The 19,353-nt window shown below is 41.5% G+C and overlaps 1 protein-coding gene across 3 annotated transcripts in view; it reads left to right on the top strand.

Moving 5' to 3' along the window:
- Positions 1-19,353, top strand: part of MDN1 (midasin AAA ATPase 1) — a 175,711-nt gene that overhangs the window by 57,288 nt on the left and 99,070 nt on the right. For all 3 annotated transcript variants that reach the window (XM_065590185.1, XM_065590184.1, XM_065590183.1), the window contains exons 23-34: positions 135-286; positions 1,408-1,586; positions 1,978-2,186; positions 3,779-3,925; positions 4,470-4,611; positions 8,260-8,394; positions 8,472-8,610; positions 11,789-11,927; positions 12,036-12,166; positions 14,582-14,726; positions 15,870-15,999; positions 18,411-18,626. In XM_065590185.1, coding sequence (XP_065446257.1) covers positions 135-286; positions 1,408-1,586; positions 1,978-2,186; positions 3,779-3,925; positions 4,470-4,611; positions 8,260-8,394; positions 8,472-8,610; positions 11,789-11,927; positions 12,036-12,166; positions 14,582-14,726; positions 15,870-15,999; positions 18,411-18,626 — 1,864 coding nt within the window. The remainder of the gene's footprint in view (positions 1-134; positions 287-1,407; positions 1,587-1,977; positions 2,187-3,778; positions 3,926-4,469; positions 4,612-8,259; positions 8,395-8,471; positions 8,611-11,788; positions 11,928-12,035; positions 12,167-14,581; positions 14,727-15,869; positions 16,000-18,410; positions 18,627-19,353) is intronic.

The following is a 19,353-nucleotide window of genomic DNA, read 5'->3' as shown; positions in this document are numbered from 1 at the left end:
GTGTTGAAGTTTAAGCTAATGTCTGTAAATTGCTTTTTATGGAACATGCTATAGTAGTGCAAAAATAGCTGCTGCTGTTAGAAAACAGTATGAAACACATTTGTATAATCTGTTATTTCTATACTGTTTTTCAGCCGTTACCAGAGCCCCAAGGAGGAAGAGCTGTACAGATAGAAGGTTACTGGATTTCAGTAGGGGATAAGGAACCTGTGATAGATGAGACTTACGTATTAACTTCTTCTGTTAAACTTAATCTGAAAGACATTGTCAGAATTGTGTCTGCAGGGTATGTTTGTTTAAATTTTTGTGTCAGAATACAAAATTAAAAAGATAACATACAATTCTGTAATTGAGGTAGATGTATAATGAGATTGCCTACCTCTATTATATTTCTACCTCTAGTATATTTCTATACTTCTGTTGTATTTCTATCACCCACTCAACTTTAATGTTGCCCCTTAAATCTTAATAGATTAAAATATGCATCAAAATTTTAAAAAAATGAAGAGACACTTCTTCTGGGAGGAATAATTCTCCTTCATGACTGACCTGCAGAAAGCCCACTGTAGGAATTGTATGCCGAGCTACAAGAATGACTTTTGACCAGTAGCTAGCAGTTGTGGGGAGCGCGAGCACATCACTTGTTCCCAGCATTCTAAGACAAGAGCATAAGTACAGTAGAATCTCAGAGTTACGAACTGACCAGTCAACCACACACCTCATTTGGAACAAGAAGTACGCAATCAGGCGGCAGCAGCAGAGACCAAAAAAAAAAAAACCACAAATACAGTACAGTCCTGTGTTAAACATAAACTACTAAAAAATAAAGGGAAAGCAGCATTTTTCTTCTGCATGGTAAAGTTTCGAAGCTGTATTAAGTCAATGTTCAGTTGTAAACTTTTGAAATAACCACCATAATGTTTTGTTCAGAGTTATGGACAGTGTTTGTAACTCTGAGGTTCTATTGTAATCCAGTTATCTGCATGCTTGAGAGGATATGAAACCAACTTTTCTTTTGTTGTCCTTAAACAGCCTAAAATTTGTCATGTACAGTCCCACCTAAGCCCTCTAAAGCTTGGTATAAAAATGGTTTCAGTGCTGATTTAGACCAGCCTCTGATTTCACAAGTGATGACTGAGGCAGCATGGTATAGTAGTTAGCATATGGGAATAAAGGTATTTTAGATTGTGTCCAGGCTTTGACACTGACTGGCTGTGTGACTTGGGTGAGTAACATAAATGAGACATTGAGAGACTAAATTGTAGTCTCTTGATAATCTTTTACACAAGGCTCTGAAAATTTCAAACAGTACAGATGCGTTACTTCCTTTTCGTATACATATAGGATATTTTGCTAAGCCAACCTAAAATACTGCTTTTAAAACATTGTCTTTGCTAATCTTTGAAGGACTCATCCAGTGCTGATTCAAGGAGAGACATCAGTTGGTAAAACTAGTTTAATTCGCTGGTTGGCTGCAGCTAGTGGGAACCACTGTGTGCGGATTAACAATCACGAACATACTGACATCCAGGAGTACATTGGCTGTTATACATCAGACGCTTCTGGGAAGCTGATGTTTAAGGAAGGTGAGGTTATCACTTATCACATTTACCTCTAATTCCCTTCCATTTTACATGTTATGCAGAGATGAAAAAAGCTTTTCCTTTCGCTGGTCACGGTTGCGTCAATGCAAATAGGAGTTTTATACCATTAGTTCAGTTGTGCAGGTCTCTGGTTATCATGTTAAAGGGTTTCCTTTGTTCTTCCATCTCTTGTTCTTTGCTCCATTGCACTGACAGAGGGGAGAGCTAAAGGGTTTAACAGCTTCAGTGCTGTTGCACATCTTGCTGTGGGTTAACTTATTTTATTCCTAAGTAAAACTGGCTGCAAGGATTATTTGCTTTTGCGGGTTTTTTTGTACATTTTCATGCAGATTACCTTAAAGGTTTAATCAGAACCTTTTGTATTCCATCACAGGTGTTCTTATTGATGCTATGAGAAAGGGCTACTGGATTATCCTCGATGAACTGAATTTGGCTCCTACGGATGTTCTGGAGGCACTCAACAGACTTCTGGATGATAACAGAGAGCTGTTCATAACAGAGACACAAGAAGTTGTCAGGGCACACCCTCGATTTATGCTGTTTGCTACACAGAATCCACCAGGACTATATGGGGGCAGGAAGGTTTGTTGATCTCTCCTCTTGCTTTCGGTTATTATTACATTAGGAAGAAAGCTTCACCATATTATTCTTTCAAGGGTGCAGAGAGCTGTGGCACAGAAACTTTCTCACACATATCCGAGAACAATATGACAGGGTAAAGGAGTAGCGGAAGGGAAGATGGCCTTGTAGCCAAGGCACTGGACTGCTTGCCTATGTGAGATTGGGCAAGTCACTTAGGCTATATCTACACTGCAACTGGGGGTGTGATTCCCGGCACCCATAGACAGACATGCACTAGCTCAGCTTGAACGAGCATGCAGCATGGGCTGTGGCTTGGGGTAGCCACCCGAATCCAAGCCCTCCTCACCCCCTGGGTCCAAGCTGGGGCAGCTAGCTCAAGTTGAGCTCGTGTGAGTCTGTCCGCCTGCCTGCACTGGGAATCGCACCTTTCAGCTGCAGTGTAGACAAACCCTTAGTCTTTCAATGCCTAAGTTGCCATCTGTAAAATGTTGTGAAGATACATTAATGTTTATAAGGTGCTCAAATACTAGGGCTATGAATGCCATAGAAAAGCCTGTGTGTAAATAAAACAGATACGTATTCTAGAGCAGTGGTTCTCAAACTTATTTGATCGCGGCCCCCCTTCTTTGTGTCTGTAGTAGTAAGCCCCCCACCTCCCCCAGCCAGCCAGCCACTGCTCTCTGGCCACCCAGATCTGAATGTGCGCAGTAAGTATTTTTTTCCCCCTAAAGTTTCTCCCCCCCTCAGTTTGAGAACCCCTGTTCTAGAAAGAGATCTAGCCTGCCAGCCTAGGTAGAAGGAACTTTTCTGAGTTTTGAAGTTGTTTCCTCAACAAGAATATATAGTAGTTCCAATAGTTTTTAATTTAAAAATTAGCTGGCATGTCTGTTGCAGGGACCAAATGCTGATATGATCTACACTTAAAAATGCTGTGTGCCTTGACTGACTAGCGCATCACACTTTTGGATAAATATGAGAAAACTGGCTTCCTTTCTCTTCCTTGTAAATGAAGCTTAAGAACTATTGCATTTCATGAACAGCACACACGTGTGCACTTTTTCTGAAGTTCAGTATTGGGTGCAACTGGCTGAGAGATGCCAGAGAAGAATTTAGCAGAGTGGGTAGGCAAATAATATAATTCTTCTGCTATTTGGTGGCCTTTACAAGAGAAGTGAAGTTGGAGAGCAGTGTTCAGTTTCAGCCTTTATTCAGACTTGCCAGTCAGAGAACACACCAAGAATTTTTAAGAGCAGGTCAGTAGCTTCTCTGGTGGATGCTAAGGCTCCAGTTCAGCAACAGTGTTAAGCACCCTTTTAAGCACTTTGCTGAATCAGAGTCTAAGTAATTAAATGTAATTTGGCCTGACTGGTTATTTGGTTGTCCCAGACTGCTGGAGAATAGACCCTTTGCATCTTTAATGTCCATTTTGGAAGTTTAAGCACAAGCCTATCTATTCCTTCTCCCATTGGATTTTAACCACTAACCCATCAGGGTAGCTTAGCTTCCTTTGGCTGTACGTGCAGGATGTAGTTTACAAGGATTAAAGTGATAAAGCAAAGTTCAGAAATACCATTCCCAAACCTACATTTTAGGTGTTGTCCAGAGCCTTCAGGAACCGTTTTGTGGAGCTGCATTTTGATGAACTGCCAAGTGCTGAGCTAGAAACAATCCTTCACAAGCGATGCAGTCTGCCACCTTCTTACTGCAGTAAACTCGTCAAAGTCATGCTGAATCTGCAGGTATTGGTGTCTTTTTTTTCCCCCTTTTAATATAGAAGTAAAATTAAGGCCTTTTAAAAAATATTGTATGACTTAACAATGGAGAAATCTTTAATTTAAAATATCCCAAGTTTGCTGGCTTAAGTGAACCCTTTCAGTCTGAGTTTTTGTTTAAGAGCAAAAACAAGTCCAGTGGCTACCAGTGCCTCATTTTTGTTTAAATACTTAAAAAATATTATGCTCCCTCATTTTTCTAGATCTTAGGTGCTGAAATAGATTGTTGTGAACAGCCATTTAGCTCTGGCTAATTACCAAAATATGTTTCTTCTTTAAAAACAAATACAATAATAAAAACTGGAGGTACCTCTTTCTTCCTTCTGACTAGATTTGAATGTGCTTAGACCTTTTTACTGTATTGGAATAAAGTGAAAACTATATTCCAGTTATTAAATGAGAGGAAGTGTGAGGCTGGGATTAGGAATTTATTAGGTTTTCATTTCACTGAAGTTTGTTTGAATGAGGAATACATATTAAATTTTAACCGTCCTCTTTGCTCACTTGGTAGTCTTATCGCAGAGGTTCAACAGTGTTTGCTGGGAAGCATGGTTTCATTACTCTTCGAGATCTATTTCGTTGGGCTGAAAGATACAGATTGGCAGAACAGACAGAGAAGGATTATGACTGGCTTCAGCATTTAGCAAATGATGGTGGGTCTTTGTGCTTGTTCTTCGTGACACTTCATTTTTTTAAAGAACTAATGTAAACATTTTTCCAACCCCACTTTTCAAATACAAACCTTTGTCCCTCGTTACTCATTATTCTGTGATGGAATACACCCCTGTATTCACACCCTACACACTATTATAATAATCTCTGTACAAAGTATACCTTGTAAGGCAGGAGTCGGCAACCTTTCAGAAGTGGTGTGCCGAGTCTTCATTTATTCACTCTAATTTAAGGTTTGGCGTGCCAGTAATACATTTTAACGTTTTTAAAAGGTGTCTTTCTATAAGTCTATAATATATAACTAAACTATTGTTGTATGTAAAGTAAATAAGGTTTTTAAAATGTTTAAGAAGCTTCATTGAAAATTAAATTAAAATGCAGAGCCCCCTGGACCAGTGGCCAGGCCCCGGGCAGTGTGAGTGCCACTGAAAATCAGCTTGTGTGCCGCCTTTAGCACGTGTGCCATAGGTTGCCTACCCCTGTTGTAAGATGTCATTTGAAAACTCATAATTTGCTGGTCAGTATTGTCCTGGCAAAATATGTGTGGAAACATTGTATGTGTCGTTATAAGATTCTGCTCTTTGATGTTATGAACAGGCAGAAGTCAGGTTTGTCCTTAACAAAGGAAGGAATGTGCGTGTGACTTAATTTATATTTAAGCAGTAAATGGAATCATCACTTAGGGAGAGAAAACAAAGGAAGTTCGAATAAGAGGAAGTATAATCTTGGCATGATGGCAAAACATGGACAAATTCCAGAGTCACCAATCTTTTCCTCCATTCAGGGAGTCCTCAGCTGTAACAAATTGTGTCCTGCATAAGAGCAGCTGTACTGGGTCAGACCAAAGGTCCATCTAGCCCAGTATCCTGTCTTCTGACAGTGGCCAATGCTAAGTGCCCCATAAGGAGTGAATAGAACAGGCAATCATCAAGTGATGATCCATCCCCTGTCGCTCATTCCAGCTTCTGGCGAACAGAGGCTAGGGACACCATTCCTATCCATCCTGGCTGATAGCTGTTGAGGGACCTATCCTCCATGCATACAAGGCAACAGACTTCATTGAAGAGTATCTACCACTTTTGAAAGGCTATCGAGGTTCATAATATTCCTGAGGACAAAAAAGTACCCACACTGATTGCAAAGCTGTGAATGTATTTAATAAGTTTGAATTTTAAAAAGCTGCTTTTCAAAGGTTTCAAATTATTCTTGGAGTGTATAGGTTGAAATTTAGAAATCTGAAGAAAAGTGATGGTATGAGTCATAGCGAATATGCCTATAAGATGTGTGACCTAATAAGAAAATGGGAAAAGGGGAAGGGAGGTAAGGATTTTAGCCAATTGTTTGATCTCTTTGGTCAAGAACATTTCCTCAGTATATGCACTGATGAGATTTGGAATAGTTTATGGGATAAATCTTTAAAATCTGTAAGAAATGGGCACCCTGGCTCATTCCTTTGTGCAAACCCAGATGTCCAATGAGCACAGGCCAGAGAAGGAGGGATGCAAATCCAGTGTAAAGGGTGATCCCGTTTTACCCCTCGGAAAAAAGGAGTGTGTTTGGAAGCCCAGGCAGTCTGCCCCCAGCTCCCAATTGTTCCCCTCTTGGAAACTCCCATCACAAACCTCCTGAGCAGGAGGAGAGTCCAAGAAGATGTTTCTAGTGTAACTCCACTGAGCACCTGAGAAATCAATGCCCCAAGCTAAAAGAAACTAATCCCTATCCAATCTATTTTAAGCTCACCTGATGAGTTTTGTGAGGTCTGACCCTGAAGGGGTCGATGTGGAATTTATTAAGGTTGCCAGAGTAAATAACAAAGAATACCCGGCCTGGGGGGAGGGGGAAGACACTGGAGCCCAGATCTCTCTGGTCAAGGGCCGCATGGTCCAAAAGACTGAAATGTTACCTGATGAAAAAGTGGAGCTTCTAGTAGTGGGAGGACATATAATTTCTGTACCTGTAGCCAAGATGCATATGGAATGGAAAGGTTTAGAAAGTGTCTTTACAATAGTGGTGCTGGGTAGTATCCCCATTGAAATACTTGTTGGGAATGCTATTTTGCGTATGGTTAAGGTTATTAATTTGGTAACAGAATGATGTCAAAGGGAATATTGTGCTGGATCCTAGAGAGGAGTGGTAACGTCCCAGAAACTGCTGGGAGGGGAGGTATCTCTAACTCAGTGGTTTTCAAACTTTCTGTATTGGTAATCCCCTTCACACAGCAAGCCTCTGAATGTGACCCTCCTTATAAATTAAAAACTGGGGGAAGGGTTTTACAGCTCCTGACGCCCCTGTAACCACCGTGCGACCCCCGAGGAGTCATGACCCCCAGATTGAGAACTCCTGCTCTAACTCTTATGCAACAGAAGGAAACTGTTTCCAGGTGTGGGAGGGGCTGAGGCTGGCTCCTGCATGACAGAGGAAAGCAGCATGCCCTCAGGGCCAGCTGAGGAGGAGATAATTCCTGTGACTGAAGAAGTGGTCCCAGATATCAGTTGCCAGCGTTTTGCAGTTGAATAAGGGATAGATCCCACTCTAGAGAGCATCAGAAGTGTCCAAGAGGGCGCCCCAGGAAAGGAAAATGAGGAGATTGTATAGGGAGGCTCCTATGGGGAAAAACAAAAGCCCTGGGCAACCCTATAAGCCAGTAGTCCCCAAACTTTTTCGTCTGACGATGAGCCATGGAGGATCATGGTGGCGGACGAGCATCCGCCGAAATGCCGCCGACAAGCGGCAACGTCAATAGGTGTTGCTGCCGAAATGCCGCCAACAAGCAGCGTCATCCAGGTCCTCTGGATGATGATGCTTGTTGGCATTTCAGCTGATGCTTGTCCGCCGGCCAGTATGCGGGCGCACTTAGACGCCCCGGCAGGCACCATGGCGCCCGCAGGCACCGCGTTGGGGACCCCTGCTATAAGCAGGTGGTTGAGCCCACATAGCACCATGCTATGTGCTAGCACATGATTGTCCTTTCGCTGGTCACTTGGGGGCACAGAGAACCTATGATAGGTTAAAGAAAAATGTATATGGGCCAGGAATACAGAATGATGTGAGGAATTATTGCAGGTCTTGTGAATTAAGTCAAAAGTACCCCAGAAAGTTCTCCTATACCCCTAGCTTGTAATATAAGAGACATTTCTGAGGGTAACAATGGACATCGTGGGTCCTACCTGAAGCGGAAAGAAATGTATCTTGGTGGTAATAGATTAGCTCTGACTAAGATTGAGGCAGAATCTGTGGCAAGAGCCATTTTCACTATCTTTAGCAGAGTGTGTTTCCCTAAAGAGATTTTTATCTGACCGTGCGTCAAATTTTACGTCTCGGCTCTTCAATGAGCTATGGAAGTTGTGGAGTGACACAACTAAAGGCTACCTCATATCACGCAGAAACAAATGGTTTGGTGGAATGATTCAGTGGGACCCTAAAATCTATGTGGGAGTGACTTGCATGCTAGAGGCTGTTTGTGAGCAGTCCAGGCCGGAGGCAACAGCAGCAAGGAATTATAAAGGGCATCCCAGGTTACAGGGCAGGGGTCACAGCTACTCATTGCTCTGGATTGTACCCCTGGTATGTCACACATTCCACTTTAAAAATCAAAGAAAACACTCTGATTTCTCTTGCCTTGTTTACAGGTTTCATGCTTCTGGCAGGCAGAGTCAGGAAACAGGAGGAGGTTGATGTTATTCAAAGTGTCCTTGAAAAGCATTTTAAGAAGAAATTGTATCCCCACTCTCTCTTCTCAGAGGAAAGTGTTAGAAAGTTATTGGGTGAGTTTGCAAAAAGGACTAAATCAAAAGTTTGATGCGTGTGATTAAAGCTAATCAACTTGTTCTTTGTTGGGCAGTTAAATCATCTACACAGATGTTGGTGATGGACGGCGAGTTTAGTCATGTTGTCTGGACTCAAGGGATGAGGAGGCTTGCAGTTCTGGTAGGACGAGCCCTGGAGTTTGGTGAACCAGTACTGCTGGTGGGAGACACTGGGTAACTTGTTTTTCTATTACAGTAATTAATTGTTCTGTTTGGCCCTGTTCAGCAAGGTCCTTAACTGCATACCTACATTTAAACACGAGTGGCCTCACTGAAGTCAGTAAAACTACTTATGCTTAAAGAGGGGCCTTGCTGTTTCATGGCCTTTGTAAATCTAAAACTGTCTCAAATGTGAAGTCAGGTTTGTAGCTGCTGTAATACAGAGTTCACTTTTTAGAGTGCTGTGTTGGAGTGCATCTGTCTTAGCAAAAAACATTAAAAGTATCTCTTGTGGTTTTGCTTTATTTTATCTGATTTGTATAACAGTGTTATATAAACCTGTTAAGGATGTATTGAAACTGAACTGGAGAGGATGGGGGTTGAGTTTCGTTAATGAACTGTCTGTTAGAATCCCAGTGTAAGATTTACATACCTTTCTCATGAAACCTGGAAAAGTTAGTAATAAATTTGGTGGAGAGTGGTGAATACATCTGACTGTATAAGGTCCAGCCCATCCTCTTTATTTTTTTCCTGCCTGCAAAAAAGAGGTCATGGAAGCAGATCTCTATAAATTTAGTATTAAGTAGTTTTGTTAGGATTTGTCTACACTGATATGTCATCGACAAAACTTTTGTCGTTCGGGGTGTTAAAAAAACACCCCCCTGAACAACAAAGGTTTTACCAATAAAAAGCACTGGTGTGAACAGTGGTTTGTCAGCAGGCGTGCTCTCTTGCCGACAAAGCCGTTGCTGCTCATCTGGGGTGGAAGTTTTTTGTCGCTAAAAGCCTCGTGGTGTAGTCATAGCCTTAGAGAGTAAAAAGAAGCTGAAGCTGGGAAAGAAAAAACACAATTAATTAGATGCTAAAAGGGAACTTGGGTGCTACTTGGAAAAGAATAAATCTTATGTAAGTCTTTCAGTTTAACAGTCAAGACCTTTCATTTCATAGTCTTTCAAAATGGATGATCGCTTGTGTTCAAGCCTGTAAGGAGAACTTGTTCTACAGCAGGAATGGATACATTGGCTGCTTGTCAAAGGTTTATTGTCTTGGTATTTAAGCTGCCACTTGAAGTTCAATTACTTCATTCACAAAATGTTAATCTGTTAATAGGGCTAGGTGTAGTCTTCTGTGTGGGTGGGCAGTGTTGCTTCAGTCTTGGCATTCTCCTCAGACCTCCTTCTGGTTTATATTTAGGCTTTGGCTACACTGGTGCTGTACAGCGCTGCAACTTGCTGCGCTCAGGGGTGTGAAAAAACATCCCCCTGAGTACAGCGCTGTAAAACACCAGTGTAATCAGTGCCTGCAGCACTGCACGCTCGCTCGCAGCGCTGCAAGCTATTCCCCTCGGAGAGGTGGAGTACATACAGCGTTGCGAGAGCTCTCTCGCAGCGCTGGCGGTGCGACTACACTCGCGCTTCACAGCAGCGCTGTCGCGGCAGTGCTGTGAAGTTCCAAGTGTAGCCAAGCCCTTAGTCTCCTGCAGTGGAACTCTGTAGAGACAATTCATGAAAGGACAAAGAGAGGTCAAAATCTGTCAGTCTCCACTTACTGAATACTGCCTCCGAATGTATGGCCAATACAGATCTAGATTGGATCACCACCTCCTTTCTAGGAGTCCTTTCTGGGACAATTGGAGGTGGAAAGGAAGGAAGGATGGGCAAGGCCTTGTATAGCCTTAGGCTATATCTACACTTGCAGAGTTTTTGTGCTGTCAGTTTCAACTGTGATAGTGAATCCGTGAAAGAGAAGCCCTGGTTTGTGTACTCACTTACTTCCACAGGCATCAGAGAGTGTTTATATTTGCAGCACTTCCATCTTATATTTGCAGCACTTCCATCACCATGAGAGCAGTGCACAGAGGGTAGCTATCCCACAGTGCAGCTCTCTCCATTTGATGATAGGTCTTGTGGGAAGGGCGGGGGTGATCGCGGGGCATCCTGGATCCCTGCATCGCCGCCTCCTCCCCAAACACGGATCAGCTCCAATAGCTCAGCATTGCCTCAAGCTGGGGATCGTTTGCTCTGTGGAGCAGCCATTGTCACCTGGCCAATAAGTGAGCATTTGCCAAGAAAACAGGAAGGGGAGTTTCAAAGTTCCCGGGGCTTTACAGGAGGAGGGTGGATGTCTGTTTATCTGGCGTCAGAGCAGCAGAGCTGCTGGCCAGAGTGATCACCTAGGCACTGTGGGATATCCTGTGGAGTCTAAAAGCTCTTTAAACAGGAAGAACGTGTCTTCACTTGCACATCAGTGCAAAAGCATCACCAGTAAGAGCTGTATGCCTCTCGTGGAGATGGTTTTTATTTTGCAGTGAAACTTCTGAATATAACCGCAAAAAGTCATTGGCAAGTATAGATGTTCCCACGGGTTTTATGCAAAAAAGGGACTTTTTCCACTTTAAATGGCAAGTGTAGACATGCCCTTAGTTGCACCAGTTTAATTGTGATGTTAAACCAGTGAAACATCTGTGTGGACAGGTACAAACTACACTGATAGAAGCTTGCTCTAAACCTGGATAAGAGCATCAATGCACAGATGTTGCACCAGTTTAGCAAAAGATGTGATGTTAACTAAATTAGTTAAACCCATGCAGTTTTGTGTGGGCAAGCCTTTAGGGGCTTATCTCTGGAACATTCAGATCCCTAGAGTTGTGAATCAAGACATGCAACTTTTACTAATGATTTTGCAGCTTATCTCATGACTCCTATAGTATTGATCTTCAAAAGGCAATACGTTTGGATAATTTAATTTAATAAGTTTTTTTTAATAGTGAATGAGAAGCTAACATTTTTCTCCTTGGCGCTTCAGATATTTTATGGTGCCTTAATCTTTGATGCATTATGCATCATTCAGAGGAAGTTTGGGGATGTGAAATTTGTTATCTTTCTGAAGTCCAAGTGAAATCTGAGGGTGAAATTCCCTCACCCATAGTTTAATGAATAATGGTGGCAATTCAGCAATGGTTTGCATGCCAGAAGTGGATGCAATTCATTTAATTTTTGTAAGGTGGGTCAGTATTCGGAGAAGGGACTACATGGGAGTAAGAGGAACAGCATGGTGCGGCCATTGCCTTGCAGGGCTTTGAGGAAATCCAACTGGAACTGCTTTGTTGCTGAAGTGGGCCGTTAAGTGGTTGTGGACCCCTTCTGTTTTTGTTCTAAGTTGACTTCATTGGTTTTCTTTGTTCATGTTATAGGTGTGGCAAAACTACTATTTGTCAGATATTTGCAGCCTTGGCAAATCAGAAATTACATTCTGTGAACTGCCACTTGCATATGGAGACATCAGACTTCCTGGGAGGATTACGGCCAGTCAGACAGAGATCAAAGGACAAGGTCTGTCTCATGACAATGGGTGACTGGTATCACTGAGCTTTAGTGTGGTCAAGAGAGCAGCGAATGACAAATCCCTGATGAGTCTTCTTTTTCTTCCCCATTACCTAGGAGGAATTTAACAGTTCTAGGCTCTTTGAATGGCACGATGGACCCCTTGTTTTAGCAATGAAGGAGGACGGCTTTTTTCTCCTGGATGAGATTTCATTAGCTGATGATTCTGTGTTGGAAAGACTTAATAGGTATGCATTCTAAAAGTGTGTAATGTTAAGCAGCCCTCCACCAGGCTACACTTATCGCAAAAATGAGTTAGATAATCTAGTTTCTAATTGTTAATCTTAGCCAGCATCCCTTTTTCTTAGTTGCTCAATTCCTGTTTAAATAAAAAAGATCCAAAGTAACTCAGTGGCGCATTCACTGTTAAGCTGCTGTACCAGATCACTTAGTTTGTGAATTGATGTGTCTCCAGCAGAAAGATGCTGACTGCATCCATATCAGTCCTATATGTTTAGACAATTGCTTGCTATTGGAGAGGCTGCTGGCAACAGAGAAGGAGAAGGGATGGTAAGGTAGGCCTATGAAAAGGACAGGATGAAAATTTACTCCCAGCTAAATCACTATTGAGGTGCTAAACTTCTAAGAAAAACTTAGAAGTATCCTGATCCAAAAGCAAAGGAGTGCAGGTTTGTTCAAGATTATTGTGGCAATGTTTTGTGTCCTTGGGTTGTTTATCTCCTTAGCTGTGTGCTAAGTATTACAATGAGGTTCGCTCTATGTCAGTGGTTCTCAACCAGGAGTCCAGGGGCCGTGAGCAGGTTTCAGAGCGTCCGCCACAATAAACCAGAGAGCAGGGCTGGCATTAGAGTCACTGGGGCCCAGGGAAGAAAGCCGAACCCTGAGCCCCACTGCCTCGGACTGAAGCTGAAGCCTGAACGCTGCCGCATGGGGATGAATCTAACTTAGCTTTGTGGAGCCCCTGTGGCGTGGGGCCTTGGACAATTGCCCTGCTTGCTATCCCCTAACGCTGGCTCTGGCTTTTAATTTACTGGATATGCAGGAAAAAACATTTTTTGTGGCATAGATGGGCACGGAGTTTTTATAGCATATTGGGGGGAACAGACTCAGAAAGAAAAAGGTTGAGAACCCCATTCTGTGGCACTGCTCCAGACTGAAGACCACCTTCATTCGCTTAACTAACCTGTGCTCAGAATGTTATAGTCACCTTTCTTTGCTTAGACTGACAGGACAACAGAGTAACAGCTAGTTAATTTCCCCAGATAAAACAGTTAAAACACAGTTCTCCTTAAAGGATAGCATGTAGTGACAGTTAACACAATAGAGTGAAAACTAAATAAATTTACATGATTAAAATGGAATCTACAATGAGACCTGTAGCTAGTGCTATGACCTTTCCTTATATAGAAGATAGATGAAAGCCATATTTCTTGCCAGTTCCTGTAAAAAACATTTCTCAGTCTGTCATTACGTTTGTGGGAAGTGACAACCCTTGTCCAAGAACAGGAAAGGTGCCTAGCAAATTGGTGTCTTTCAATACCTTCCCAAATTTTTTTATGTAAAGATGTTACATCTGACACTATATACTACTGTTAGATTACAGCACCCCTCATTTTAAAGTCTGTCTTTCTTTTTTGTTACCAAATATATTGAGATGACCAGCAATTACTTTCTTTGATGTCTCAATAGTTTCTCTATTTCAAGTAGGTTTTTCATAGCTCATGTGCACCCTTTGCAAACTAATCTTCTTCAGTTAACTTTATTGTTTTGTTAATGATTCTAGGCAACATCTTCCTGAACACTTCTGCTAACACGCCCAGTAATGGGTCACACTTTTAGCTCCTTCATACAGTTTACTAGTGAGAGTATATTATGGGCAGCGCTATGCAACTAAAAATATTAATAGATATTTCAAGTTACAACAAATTCACTATCAGAGCAACTTGTCAGTTTTGTATTCCATAAACTTAAAAACTAATTCAGTATGCTCTTCATCAGGCTTCAGCTGTTACTTTCGTTACTTTTGGCATTGTATTTATAAGAGAGTTTTTGGAAGGTTCATGCTACAGTGTAAATCTTTTGACCAACCACTTTACACGGACTTGTACGTCAAGATGAAGATGAGCTTTCCACACTTGTGTATTCAGAAATATTGTCAGTTGGGAAGGATAAGCAGAATTTATCATTTACTTTTGCTGGAGCCCATTATACTGAGCTTTGTGACTTAGGCTACATCTACACTGGCAATTGAATGACAAAACTTTTGTCTTTCAGCTGTGTTCCCCCCCTCCTCCCCCCCCCCCCCCCCCCGCCAAAAAAAGACAAAAGTTTTGCTGCGACAAGCACCAGTGTGAACAGCACATTGTCAGCAGGAGACACCGCTTGTTGGAAGTGGAAGTTTTTTGTCGGCAGGAGAGGCGACAAACAGCAGCTACGTTGCCCGACTTTTAGCGGCACGGCTGTAGTGACATAGCCATGTCGCTAAAAGCCGTGTAGTGTAGACATAGCCTTAGAAATCAAACTAAGCAAAGCTACCTTACGTTTATATTTTTTTAAAAGACTGGTGACTTTCTAAAGTGCAAGCTATGGGATTTAAATAAAACAAGTTTTTTAACACAATTTTTTAAAAACCTGGTTTTTAGTGTTCTTGAAGTTGAGAAGACACTGGTGCTTGCTGAAAAAGGTAGTCAAGAAGATGAGGATAATGAAGTAGAACTTCTGGTTGCTGGAAAAAAATTTCGCATCCTAGCAACCATGAACCCAGGAGGTGACTTTGGAAAAAAAGAGGTAAATTCTGAGAGGTCACTGGAATTATGACCAGAATGTGCAGCATGCATATGTTATAGGTCCCAGCATGCAGTGTTGCATATTGGAGTCTGTCTCCTGGCTCTAAAGGAGGACTAAGGTGTGTCTTTTTTCCACCACCCATGTACTATTATTTTGACAATGTAAATGAGCACTCAACAAAATATCAACAACAAAAAAGGTGGACACTGAATCATATAAGTAGACTTGATATGGAGAACACTTTAAGTAAATGAAGTGTAACCCGCAAAGGAAACTTGGTCCAAATCCAGTTCTTGCAGTGGAGTCTTTATGGTGTGGTGTGGGGATGCAATGACAGATTGTGCTCCTGGAACAGACAAAAACTGACAACTAGAAGTTGTCACCTAGGGTCTCCAAAAAATGGACAAATCCCAGTAGGGAAAGATTTCCCACAAAATAAGAACTACAGTTCTCAGGTAACCCCTTACGTTGTTTTAAAAGTATCTTCATAACCATCTAAGGAATGACAGACATTTGAACTCAAAGCTTCAGCTCTTTTACTCCTAGAGAGGGGGCTGTCCATTTAAAAAAAAATCAGTCATTTTTAGCGTGCTAACAAATCTACCAGTAAGCCCTGGGTTCAGAAATCAAAGGGAAATTGCCTCTTTATTGCATATTTACTGATTGATGATTGCTCTTTATAATTCAGTGCAAAGGAGCAATTAGGGAAAGGCATTCCAATTCTGCCCTTTACCTGTATGGTGGTCTTTCTTTCAAAGGCCAAGAAGGCAGATGAGATTATACAGCCCTTGTTTGATAGACTGTATCTCTGAAGTTCCATCTCACTCTGATTCTTGCAAGCTATCTCATTTTTCTCCCCTATTCTCTTTCAGTATTTCAAATGAACAGTTGGTGTGTTCTCTTGGTCTTGCACTAAAAGAGCCACATTTTCTCCTATTTGCAATAGCTATAAACACCCTGTCATTATTAGAAGGAATACTACATTATTTCAAAAAGGGGTCAGTTTATTTACTGTTTTAATAATTCACACATACTAGAACTACTAGTCTATGAAAGTTTAAATGCAAGCTTAAGTAATGTAGGTCTGTAGTAGCTGTGATATATGCTGGTAGTGGCTATATTGTTATATTTTATTGCCTGCAGCTTTCTCCTGCACTACGCAACAGATTTACAGAGATATGGTGTCCACAGAGTAACAGTCGTGATGATTTAATACAGATCGTAAAGCACAATCTTCATCCAGGACTCTCTCTGGACAGGATAAACCACCAAGGTAAGTAAAATTTAGTTTTGTGTCAAATTTAAACTCCGCATTGGAGAGAGAACTGAATTTGAAGATAGAGATGGTTTTGGCAGGGATTCACACTAATGCTTCTTCCATCCATAAATACAGCTATCTCTGCAAACAGACTCTGATGCACTGGCCTCTGTTCCTTCCTTCATAGCATCCCATTGCCATGTGACTGACCAAAAGTTGTTAGCAAAGCAATGCAAAGGTCCCCTCCTCACCAGCTGAACTCTGCCCTCCTCTTCAATATCTTATCCTATTTCCCAGGTATTGGGAAAGGAACAAAAGACCAGGACCAGAATTCTCATTTCCTTTGGTACTGACAGCTTGGCTATTGGTTCGATTTACTGAGCTCTGTGTTCCCTTATATTTTATCTTTAAGGTGGTTGTCTTTGTCAGTGCAGACACTGGATTCCTCCTCCTCTGTTGGTCTGGCAGATAGGAGGATGATCAGTTGCCATCCACAATTTTCCCACTGAAGTGCTCCTTCCTCTGCTGCTTTACTCAAAGCAGCATGCAGGAAGGTGACTTCCATGGGCATATCTGGCATCATTCGTGGTTCTACCAGAGAAGGCTAAAGAAAAGGATTTTGAGGGCCGGGGAGAGTGATAAACACATCATCTGAGCCTCCTGCAGTAGTGATATGCAATGGGGAGCCTTAAGACCTTCTGCTCTTGCTGAGAGAGAAACCTTTGCAATTGGCTCAGAGGCTGGATCCATTTCTGGAAATCAGATGAAACTAGCCCCTCAGCTTCTCTAAAGGGGGAGAGAAGTGCCCATGTTGGGAGTCGAGGCTCTCCCAGAGGCATCAATGGAAGCAATTTTCTGGAGCTTTGAAAGGCCTGTAAAATAGGGAGAGGAACTCACTTGTGGGGAATGGCAACCTTTTCCATGATAGCGTCAGACTCTGAAGAGGTTTCTTTGAGATTTCCACAAGCTAAAGGGCTTTCATTGTCAAACACCATCCCACTCCTTTACCTAGCCTGTGGATTACATGAGTGGCTCAATGACTTATTTCTGCCTGCTAAACCTTTCCAGGAGCCTTTAACCTCCACTCCTAGGGAGTACTCTCAGGAATCTTCCATGTTTCCAGATTCTCTGCTAAGCTGCTGGTGCTTGCCCTTCCCTTGCGTTTTCGTGACTGCTCTAGTAGGTCACAGTTCAGAAGAGGGAGAGGTGTCCTGAGAGCTGAGCCCCAGGCTCCATTACAAGGAGCTCAAGCAGCTTGACAACTCTTGCTGTGGCACATTTTTTGCAGAATTCCTTCCCAGTTCCATCTCTCTCTCCAACAGATCATGTAGACAGCCTGCACCTCTCCTGATGTCAGTCAGGGTTTTTTGCCAAATCTTTCTGGGGTGGGGTTGGGGGTTCGGGATTTGCTCATTTGTCAGGAATTTCCCTCTGAAGCATTAGACTAATTTCATTTTAGGAATACCTGGAAGTGAACCCAAACCTTCCTCCTCTGTCCCTAAGCAGAGGCACAAAGATTTGGTACTATCAACCTTTTTCCTCCATGCTTTCCTTGTGGGGAGGATCTTTTTATCTTTATCCGAGTGGATGATAACTCCTGAATCTTCTTCCTTCATCTTCCAAGGTGCTTTTTTTTTTTCTTTGCTTTTTCCAAGATCAGGGAGGCCTTTCTTTTTTTCAGAAAATTATCTGGGGGTTGGGAATAAGTTTTGAAGGTTACTCTATATTCTTTGTAGCCCCAAGAAAGAAGGAATCGGAGTTATTTTGGGTCCTGTAGTGCGTTGAACCATTTCCTAACCTCAGATTCAAAGTGGAATCTTCCACATCTACCTTGTTTGCAATGGATGAGGACATTTTCAGGCAACCTGTTTAAGCTACTATAAACAGGTGCTTCTGCTGAAATGCTTATAGCAAATACTTTATTTAAAAAAAAAAAAAAAAGCAATACCCAATAACCAATTCATCTGTTGCTCACAATTCTATATCTGTGAACCATTCTCAAAGAAAGGAATTTCTGTTTTACTGAAGAAACTTTGATTTCAGGAACTAAATCTTGTTAGTTCCTGATACCAGTATAACTTTTTTTTTTTTTTTTTGCCCTATGCTGTATATAAAATGCATGTGATTAATTTTGTGGATATATTAGTTTTTAAAGTGTGTTGTAGAGGATTATAAATCTGTTCTTCGCTCTTCTGCTCTCCCCCTTTCATTGAGCACTTTTTTAAGATTGAAAGCACCACACTTCAATGCAAATATTTTTTTTTAAATAAATCTGATGAACTTGATTTCTTTTCTGTATTTCAGAGTTCTAGTTATACAGCTTTGTGCTAGAAGTGACCTATATAATTCAGTTTATAATTGCAACATCTCTTTTTATTTATTTATTTATTTATTTATTTATTTAAAAAAGATATTTTTTGTTTTAGGGATAGACATAGCTGAGCTGATGATGGACTTTATTGAATGGCTAACCAACCAAGAATTTGGACGTCAGTGTATTCTCAGTGTCCGGGATGTCTTATCGTGGGTTAACTTTATGAATGTCATGGTAGAAGATGAGGAGTACAGCCTATTTTACATCTCTCCTGTGACGTCTTTTGTCCATGCTGCATGCCTGGTGTACACTGATGGAATAGGTTCAGGTAGGTCATCAGTGTTTATCAGAGAAGAGGTGAATATATTTAACTCTTTACATTTTTTTTTCTTATTTTGCTCATCATATTTGATTGATATCCCAGTGTTTAGTTTCGTTAAAATGAAGGCATGATGCTTTAGGGTAGGGCATAATTCCTGTGACACAAATATTTGCTTCCACTTGACAATATCTTTAACTTCACATGTTTTTGCTTGCCATTTTTAACAGGAAGGACTTCTTGAATGGTTCAGGAAGCTAAAGTGCTACACATTGCACAAATACAAAACTACATTAAAAGAACATTAACGTTGCAAAGTCAAGCACCATCCTCTTATGTATATTTTTGGTGCTACAATTTTTAATTACATGTTGACATAGTATATTTCCATAGGACCCCTACCTCATTCAGTGCACAGTATGGATAGTGCTCAATAAAGTAGTAGCTAAATTAATATTACTTTATCCATCTCGTTCAGCGTGTGGCCTGAGGCCTTATTTACTGCAGACTATTCAAGCCCTGCTCTGAAGACAGAGTTATTAATTTCCTCTTGGGATTTTCTCTGGGACTCCTCATTGTAGTACCTCAGTGTTTCAGAAATATTAACTTACCTTCACAACACTCCTATGAGATGAGCGGGTATTATCCCCATTTTACAGATGGGGTGCTGAGGCAGAGACAATACGGACAAAATTATCCAAAAATGCTGGGTGCCAAATTTGAGGCCCTTAGGACC

The sequence above is a fragment of the Chrysemys picta genome, chromosome 3 (assembly GCF_011386835.1).
Source record: "Chrysemys picta bellii isolate R12L10 chromosome 3, ASM1138683v2, whole genome shotgun sequence".
In the NCBI taxonomy this organism is placed as follows: domain Eukaryota; kingdom Metazoa; phylum Chordata; order Testudines; family Emydidae; genus Chrysemys; species Chrysemys picta.
The sequence above is the reverse complement of the archived record's forward strand: the minus strand, read 5'-3'. Positions and strand labels throughout refer to the sequence as shown.